The 9,751-nt window shown below is 33.7% G+C and overlaps 1 protein-coding gene across 1 annotated transcript; it reads left to right on the top strand.

Annotated features, from left to right (window-relative positions):
• Positions 1-2,409: 2,409 nt before the first annotated feature.
• On the top strand, positions 2,410-9,070 carry LOC143587812 (GDSL esterase/lipase At5g55050-like). The gene is made up of 5 exons (XM_077068992.1): positions 2,410-2,697; positions 3,264-3,409; positions 8,166-8,402; positions 8,478-8,727; positions 8,847-9,070. Exons 1-5 carry the CDS (start codon positions 2,439-2,441, stop codon positions 9,068-9,070), a joined length of 1,116 nt encoding a protein of 371 aa, XP_076925107.1. The 5' UTR covers positions 2,410-2,438.
• Positions 9,071-9,751: the final 681 nt, after the last annotated feature.

Below are 9,751 nucleotides of genomic sequence, written 5' to 3'. Positions count from 1 at the left end.
CTTGGATTCTATTGGATCTTCGTTACTTTGAATTTATTATTAAGCAATTTATGGTTCAAAGGGGACGTTTGGTATTGACATGCAGGATCAGAGTAATTCATTTTACTATTTCAATGGTTGTGATAAAAATATCTTACATGAGAGTTGTAGTGTATTTATCCAAACGTTCAAAGTGGACGTTTTTGGTTTTTCTTAGTTTTTCTTTCTTTTAAATTATATATGTTTGAAGAGGTGGAGTCTCAAACCCATCTGAAAAGAATAGAAATATCCGCCGGGAAGGCTCGCACACGACGCGGAACATTGACTTGGTAAAACCAAACAACATGATGTTGGCGGAGACCCTACCATGCGCTTGACATTCTAGAAGATTTGACATTTAAGATCGTCCAAGGTATGACACGAAAAGGGAGTATCTTGACGAAAAAGACCTCCAGCCAATAGAATGACAACACATCATTAATAGTACTACATGGTATGATTGCCACAATCAGTCAGCTGCTTTATCCACCAACTCTCCTTGAGCACGTGCAAGTTCACTGGTTGGTGGATATTCTGACAACGCAGCTGGCCTCATTCCTTCTCTCTTATCCTTCGGCTATAAATATCACTCCACTACAAATGGTAAAGGGATCTGATCCCCGCACATTAATACTCTCTAACCTCTACTTATACTTTTCAGTTAGCCATACTGATTCTCACGCCAGATGGTGGCTCACGGTGCTTTGTTTCGCATGTTACACTGCTCAGATCAGCTGCATTAGGCCGAGGGTTGAACTAGTGTTTCTTCAATAGTCTACCAATTACTATATACTTAGATAACTTTGATATATTCCATCATTTTTTTACAAAATGATATACCATAAACTCGAGAATTTTATTCTATCTAGTATTGTTGAAAAACCAAGTTTTTGGAAAAAAAGATGTTGATAACATGTTTAAAACATGGAGGAATTACCCTTTACTAATCACCTCTAGCATCCATAACCAGGAATCAAAGCAATACATGTGAAAATCTCTGGATTTGTAGCACCCCGGTACAGACTATATTTAATAGGTTCATCAAAAGTGCAAGTGACATTTAGTTACATTGACAAAAACCCCTCCAGGCCTCCACATTGGTTAAACACCATTATGGAAACTCTAAATTGAAATCTTTTCATGTTAGTTTGAATTTCACATTTCAAGTATGTGAATTTAAAATTAGAGGTTTGTTTAAAAATAAATGTAAAGATAATCGGAGTTTGATCAAGATGGGAGTTCGGGATGATCATCGACCACGTTGGAAAACAGTCTGAGCAGCCATTGAGATGCATGAAGGGTAAAATACTACGTACCCCTTCCATTCGCCCCACCCCCATTGTTAACACGTAAAAGTTCCATCACGAATGCCCACCACGTGCATCCTATTAGGTAATTTTTATCATGTGGATCATAACTGGATACACCTATTGTTAACACATAAAAGTTCCATCACGAATGCCCACCACGTGCATCCTATTAGGTAATTTTTATCATGTGGATCATAACTGGATACACCTATTGTTAACACATAAAAGTTCCATCACGAATGCCCACCACGTGCATCCTATTAGGTAATTTTTATCATGTGGATCATAACTGGATATACCTGATACTCATGGTCGGGGCTTATATAGAATATCTGGACGCTTATAATTCCGCTATTTTTCTAATACTCAAACACCTTTTAGACTTACTTTTTTTTCGATTACCCAAAGACTTATAGGCCCACTGAAAATTGAAAAATGCCTTTTACTTTTAACTATTTAATAAAAGTTAAATAAATAATTCAAACACCAGCAGTCACGGTAGCATCTGCAGAAATGAGTTTTTCGAAATTATAATAATTGAAATCTTATTTACGATCCACAATGCCCCAAGAAAGACTTAGCGGGTTGGCGATGATAGCCATTGATAACGAAATATTAGAGCGCATAAACTTCGAAGAGTTGATTCAGCAATTTGCTATCAAGAATGTTAGGAGAGCTTCACAAATCCTCGGTTAGCTATTAGCCTATTCAATATGTCATAAACTCATTCTAATACCAGGATTTTGCTAATTGTTATGTTTATTGCCGTATCTTTAATCGTCGATTCGACGTATAAAAAATGTGTTTACATTATTTAGTATGATAAAGCTTAAGGGTATGTTATTTCCGGCTCAACCGGGACATATACTCGTCCCAAGTAAGTATTAAGTAATACTTATGAGATAGTTGTGAAACACTGTTTTATAATTAGTACCAGACTGCAATTATCGTAACCCTTCTCATATAGTAAAAAAAAAAAAAAACGTGCTAATTACCGCACAATTATAAAATCAGAATCGTAACTTTTGATTTTTTCCTTCTCACTGTTAAACCACTATATTTACCCATCATCTCTACTTCATCCATCAACACATAAAACACACACTAGCCATGGCTACAGCCATGAACATACCTCCACTAAGCTTCATTATATCGTCGTTTCTCTGTGTTTTACTCTTCGGAGCTCGTTGTTTGTGCGAATCGGTTCCAGGAATGTACGTATTAGGCGACTCAATAGTAGACGTCGGAAACAACAATTACTTGCCTCTGGCCCTCGCCAAAGCAAACCTTCATTACAACGGCATCGATTTTCCTACCGGGATAGCCACTGGCCGGTTCAGTAACGGAAAAAACATAGCTGATTTTCTAGGTATATTATTCCCATGCAGTATTTTTAATGACAATCTAATCTACTCTTAATAATACTACACCAATGTCCATCACATAACTCGAACGCTCAAGTCTCAACCTCCAAGTGGCGGATTCTCTACACTAATGTCTGTCACGTTTGATAATTGATATGTTTTTTTTATAGTCTAAACTTTCGATTCTATATTGCTCTGACTATGGGGAGTATTAAAACATAGATTATAGTTTGTTAATATTGAGCTCGCGGGCCACGTTAGACATCTAGGCCTTCGTTTCAATATCAATATATTGTAAGACACCCATTCAACAATAATCAATCCATTATTTACTATTGTTTTAACATTTATAACACATCTAGGTTAAGTATTTGAGTTATTTTTCTTTTTAAATAATTATGGCATTCATTAAAGAGTAATGTTTATATCGAAATGAATATCAAACGTTTAACAAGCTACTCTACTAACTTTTTTTAACAGTAAAACTAAGAGATTTAAAAATTACATTCATACATCTTTGAGTTTCATTTTGTGCTTATTTGGAATTGAAATTTTATGTGTTAACTGACAGCTGAAAAGATGGGATTACCTTCGCCGCCACCGTATCTGTCTCTAGTGTCGATATTCAAAAAGTTGAGCAGCAGTAATGCGATGGTTAGCGGAGTGAGTTTTGCATCTGGAGGTGCCGGAATATTAAACGAAATGGAGGAACTCTTTGTAAGGATGCATATATATATATATATATATATATATATATATATAGATAAAGGATATAATACAATAATCCTTTATTGTACATTACGTATGCGACATATCCAACCGTTAGATTTTCAAAACCCAAAATTACAATTACACTCATTTGCTCGTCCCTCTCCCTCAATCCGTCTCCACCACCAGTCGCCGACATCAGCACACCTCCTTCGCCTTCGCTTGTCGGCGCCATCAACACTCTTCGTCACCATCATCACCGTCGACAACGAACTCATCGGAAAAACGCAAAACTCATCACAGGGTTTGTTTTAGTTGAATTGAAATTGAAGCCAATTGATCGGTTAATCTTTGAAATCGATTCAATTAATCATCAATTTGAAGCTTCAATCGATCAATTTTGAGTTATGGATGATGGGTTTTTGGCATTTGAACGTTTAAATGTAAAAACGTTTTAGCTGAATATTTAAAGGTTTAAGGGGTTAAAGCGTATTAGCTGAACGTATTAGCTGAATGTTTAAGTTTTTGCCTGAATTTTTAAAGGATTTGAATGTATTACCTGAACGTATTAACTGAACGTTTTAGATTTTGGCTTGAACGTTTAATTTTGGCTTGAACGTTTTAGCCAATACGTTCTCGCGTACGTAATGTACGTTAAACGATTATTGTACATTAACCTTCCCCCATATATATATATATATATCTGATGGTTGGGTAAAAGTTAGTTTTATATATTAATTAGTTATATTTAGGTTAATAAATGAATGAACATTGATACTTCAAGCGTTGTTTACGTGTTTCAGGACATTGGAGGCTATGAAGTTTAACAAGGATATTTACGGGCTTGGAACGAAGATCAAGATGTAAAAGATTGGAAGTGCACGCATCACGAGGCATTCAAGAAAAGAAAAAAATAAAATCTGAAATTTTACATCTTCGCGATACGCGAAGATGCAATGAAGGGCAACTTCGCGATACGCGAAGTTGCATAATGGTGGCTGCGACTATTTTGTCCTTCGCGATACGCGAAGAAGCATAACTGGACATCTTCGCGATACGCGAAGATGCTTATGTCGGCCTAAAATTTAGTTTTCTCCCTATATAAACCCCTTAACCTCCCCATTCGTTTATCATCAACTTCCAGAGGCAAAAGAGGCTGCTTAGGACGATCTTCCATCATTCCAAGGCTTCCGGTTCGTGTCGGGTTTGCATGTTCATCCAAGATAAGTGTATTTACGTTATGATCATGTTCGGCTAAGTGCTTTGTTCATTCTAGGCTAGGTTTTTGTGTATTTTAACTTCTGTCCAGATTTGTATGCTTAATGTTTATGAGCTTGATTGAGTTATTACTTTAGTCTTGCTTAAATTATGATTGATTATTTAAACAACTTGTGTTTGAGATTATTGATTGATGCATTATTTGTTTGGTTGTGTTTATCAACATTTAGGGTTTGAACTCTTGTGTCATTGACTAGTTATCATCAAATATTGTCTTTTAATTGGTTTTAACAAACATAAGTTGGTAATTAGGTAAACCGAGTTTCATTGTGTCATCAATTCGGTTAGGGTATCGTTTGACATCACAAGCCAGCTACTAGGTTTAGTAATTACTGCGTAATCAATATAACCGAATCTGGAATTAAGTTGAATGTCACATTAACCGAACTTAGAATGAATGTTTTTATTAATATTATTCACAAATCGTTTTTAAGTAATTGTTAGTTTTTAATTAATCCTTTTTCTAAAAACCGCTTGATATCGTCTGTCCGCCTTAGTTTAATAATTAATTTAGTTATAATAAACTCACTTTCCTTGAGTCCCTGTGGAGACGACCTTACTTACCCGCACTTATTATAGGTATTTAATTCTTTAATTAATTGTTTTTGAGTAGACCACGACAGCCTACGTCAATATCAAAGTTCATAAATTTCATTCATATAAAATACATAAATGAGTAACTAAGTTGAATCTATCAAGACTTGGAAAAGAAATAGTTTAACAACTCACTCATATATATATATATATATATATATATATATATGATCAGGATCATGTAAAAACTTTTTAGGAATTGAGAACTATGAGAACTATTTTAGACCAAAAAAACCCCAAAATAAAAAAAATCATAAAACAAAAAAAAACACAAAATTAAAAAATTAAAAAAACCAAAGTTCTTATTTATCATCCCGGTTTCTAAAAAAAACGTAAAAAAAATTCTTGGTTTAGCTAAATTATACATATATGTACACACATGTTTTTTTCCTATACACATATGTATAATTTAAGGTAAATGATAATGTACATATGTGTACATTACGTAACTAGAGATTAAATGAAAATATACATATGTGTATAGGTATAATACGAATTAAAAAGAAAAAACAATTTCGGTTTTTTTAATGAAACCGTAATGAAATATAAGAATTTTGTTTTTTTTACTTTTTAAAAATTTTCGTTTTTTTTATAATTTTTTAATATTTTTTTAGAGATTTTTTTAGTGATCCAAAATGGTTCTCAAAGTTCTTAATTTGTCAATGGTTCTCTTAGGATCCTTACCCTATATATATATATGTGTGTGTGTGAAATTATTAATTAAGAAGTCTATTTGGATGAATTGGCCGTTCAAACAAAAAAAAAAGAAAGAAAAAAAAAGAGAGAAGTCTATTTGGATGATTTGTTATATTCATTTAATTAATTGTTAACATTAGAAAAAAGAAAATCTATAATGAAAATTTGTCGCCTTGTTTACGATTTATTTAAACTCATCAACCCATTTACGTCACAATCGTTTAATGTTGGCATATTTAAATATTTAATTTAATGCAAGCAGATATGGATTATGTTTTGGGTTCATATATCATTTCAACTCGTTATAAATCTATACATCGACATGTTAACCTGATAGGATAAGGCATTACAAATATTTTGAGATTTATACGATTAGCATAATCAGGGTCCAACCATTTAGGTGGTCTAAAGCGAATTAAAAATCAGAAGCCTTCTGTATTATCTTTATTTGATTAATAAAATTTGATCCATTAGCTATACATCATAATCCAAACAAATTTTTATCACGCCCAACTACAAAATAAAAGTAATTTGCTGATAAAAATTTCAGCATAAGTTTTGTTCAATATCTCATGTACAAAAGTATCTTAAACATATAGTTACGTATGGAAAAAAATAAATAAATAAAGAAATGCATGACTGCATGAGTATGCAAAACTTAAACAAAGGAAAAAAAAATACATGAGTCTGGGGAAAAAAATAAAAGATAACTATCCCAAGAAACAAATTATTGATAAAACATTCCTAGAATAGTATTGAAAGTAGGAATTGAATATTAATGAAATTAGATATTCCTACATTGGCATTACATGAAAAAATAAAAAAAACACATAGCTCCTGGGTTTCGACCTTAGCCCTTTCACAACCACTGCTCACTGCTCTACCACTTCACAACAGCAAAGTTTTGTGCTGAAAATACTCAACTTAAAATAATATACATTATATTTATATTTTTGTTTTCTTATTTTTTCTATACAAGGCCTCAAAATTTCGGAGGCCTAAAGCCCTAGCTTTACCCGATAAGCTTATAAAGCCGGCCCTGAGCATAATATTTTTATCTTTTCACATATAAATAAGCTTTTATTATTAGATATGTTTTTATTCAAATTTGATGTAAAAATTCAAGATCTAGGTATGTTTGACAAAACTAGCTGAAGGCTGGTGACTGGTAACTGGAAGCTGTAGTTTTTAGATATATTGAGGTGTTTGGCAGAGTAGCTAGAGCTTTTAATAAAATGTATAAAATGACCGAAATGGGCATAACTAAAAAAACATAATATTAAATGTATATATCTTGGAGGTTATTTAAATAAATTAAATACTAAAAGCTTATAGTTTTTTCTAAACACTACTAGTAGGAGCTTCAAGCTTCAAGTTTTTTCTCCTAATCTAAAAGCTTCAAGTTTTTTCTCCTAATCTAAAAGCTTCAAGCTTCTTCAACCAAACAAGACTTTTTATTAAGTAAGAGTTTTTTCTTAAAAGCTTAAAAGCTAGAAGCTCCTAAAAGCTTCTTGCCAAACATACCCCTATAATATTTCGTTAAAGCATAAATAACTTTTCGGGATATGGACACATGTGTTTTACAAACAATGAAGCACCTTTGTGATTTAAAAGAAGGTAAAACAAGAATCAAGCTTAGTCATATATAGGGATGAGCTTCGTACCGTACTGGTACCGACCGGTACCGGTAGCGAAAATCTCAATCCCGAAAATCACAAATTTTTTGTACCGGTACCGGTACCAAAATGTTCGGTTCGGTACCGTACAGTATCGGTATTTGAGGTAAAATTCGGGAAATACCGGTACCGTACCGTACAGTACCGAAAACTCAAAACCTTGGTACCGATTCGGTACCGACGGTGATTTCGGTACCAATATCGATTTTGCTCATCCCTAGTCGCATTGAGGTAAAATTCGGGAAATACCGGTACCGTACCGTACAGTACCGGAAACTCAAAACCTTGGTACCGATTTTGCTCATCCGATCAAGAAAAAAAACATGCTAATTAAAATGCGGTGAACTCAAAACCTTGGTACCGATTTTGCTGATCCGATCAAGAAAAAAAACATGCTAATTAAAATGCGGTGAACGTGGATCAAACACGTGACCTTCAGATCTTCAGTCTGACACTCTCCCAACTGTACTATCCCCGCGGTTGTTTTCAATGCACATCTTGTTTGCTATTATAAAATGCAGTGGCAATCAATTTCATTTACAAAGCAGGTGGGCTACTACTCTCTAGTTCATGAACAACTAGTTCAACAGTTGGGCTCAGATGAAGCCCAAGCCCATTTATCAAAGTCTCTGTTTGTAGTTATAATCGGAAGCAATGATCTATTCAACTACTTCAACAAAAACTCCAAATCCTCTAAGGAATACACCCCACAACAATTTGTTGATCTCATGGTCTCAACACTAAAAGGGCATTTGAAGGTAATTAACTGTAGTATGTGTTTGGAATTATTGTTAGTTTGTGATAAAGAGATCATTGACTTGGTTTAATTAAAGAGATTGTATGAATTGGGATCGCGTAAATTTGTGATAACTGGAGTTGTGTCGATTGGTTGTTGTCCAGCACAAAGAAAGGATAGTTCCACTGGTGATTGCAACGCCGAAATAAATACTTGGTCAATGAAGTATAATGATGGTCTAAAAGCTTTGCTACATGAACTAAAGACAGAATTATCGGATATCCATTACTCTTATTGTGAGACGTACGATGTTTTGAATAACCTTGTGCAACATCCTGAAACTTATGGTATTTAATACGACACTATCTTATATTTTACTCCATAATAATTTATAGTTTATGAGTTCAATCATGCAAATGTGATATGTGAATTACAAAAGTTTAATCAAACTTATTTTGGTTTACAGAATTTACAGAGATAAAAGAAGCTTGTTGCGGATGTGGCAGTACCCTAAAAGCCGAGTTCCCTTGCACCCCAATTTCAACTTATTGCTTGAACCGGGAAAATCACCTTTTTTGGGATCTTTACCATCCTACTGAACACACATCTAGTGTCTTTGCTGACTCAATCTATAGTGGATCACAACAAATTACGTTCCCGATGAATGTAGAGAAACTTGTTAATGCCTAAGATATGAACACGATGATAGACATATTTATACATTCATCTTGTAGTTATGTTTAAGGTAAACTGAGTTAAGGTCATAAGAATGTGAACTTGTATCAAATCTAGTATGTTTTGTATTTGGTTGTGATATTGTTTGTTGTTCAACTTCTTGCAAGTGTTACACCAAATAGTATAAATAATTGATTGATCCCAATGTATTTACAAACTTTTTGTGAGTGAAATGACATTCTTTATTTATAAAGGTTATACATCCATAATATACGTATGTACCATAAACAAAAGGTTTAGTTTAAACTATTTAAAAGTAAAATGGTTGATTGACAAAAATATGCCTTTAGCCCAACTTGAGTCTCGAAATCCAAAGCTTCAACTTTGGGGTGCCTTACAAGGAAATATACACATTTAAAACTCATTAGCATCACCCCCAACATATGTTAAAACCCAAAATCACACCATCCAATACGGGCGTATGGCTTATTGTATACGAGAATATAATTCCCAGACCAACATATGACAATAGGAAGAAACGTAGGGTTTCATCGGGCGACATACTTTACGCTGGCAAGACCCCAAGAGTGTACGGGCCCTTATGTATAGACATGTGCAATTCACTTAAGATCAACAATTCCTACGAATTTCATAAACATAATACATCTGTTCATAACAGGATAACCTTATCCTTTA

Source organism: Bidens hawaiensis, unplaced genomic scaffold (assembly GCF_021521415.1).
Source record: "Bidens hawaiensis isolate Kalapana, Puna unplaced genomic scaffold, B.hawaiensis_p1.1 tig00035895_1, whole genome shotgun sequence".
In the NCBI taxonomy this organism is placed as follows: Eukaryota; Viridiplantae; Streptophyta; class Magnoliopsida; order Asterales; family Asteraceae; genus Bidens; species Bidens hawaiensis.
This window is presented reverse-complemented; position numbering and strand designations above follow the sequence as displayed.

Excerpts from the sequence above, each read along its gene's own strand:
- LOC143587812 (XM_077068992.1), top strand. The coding sequence starts at position 2,439 with ATGGCTACAGCCATGAACATACCTCCACTAAGCTTCATTATATCGTCG. Across the intron at positions 3,410-8,165 it reads ACGAAATGGAGGAACTCTTT|TGGCAATCAATTTCATTTAC; the intron begins GTAAGGATGCAT and ends TATAAAATGCAG. Across the intron at positions 8,403-8,477 it reads CACTAAAAGGGCATTTGAAG|AGATTGTATGAATTGGGATC; the intron begins GTAATTAACTGT and ends GTTTAATTAAAG.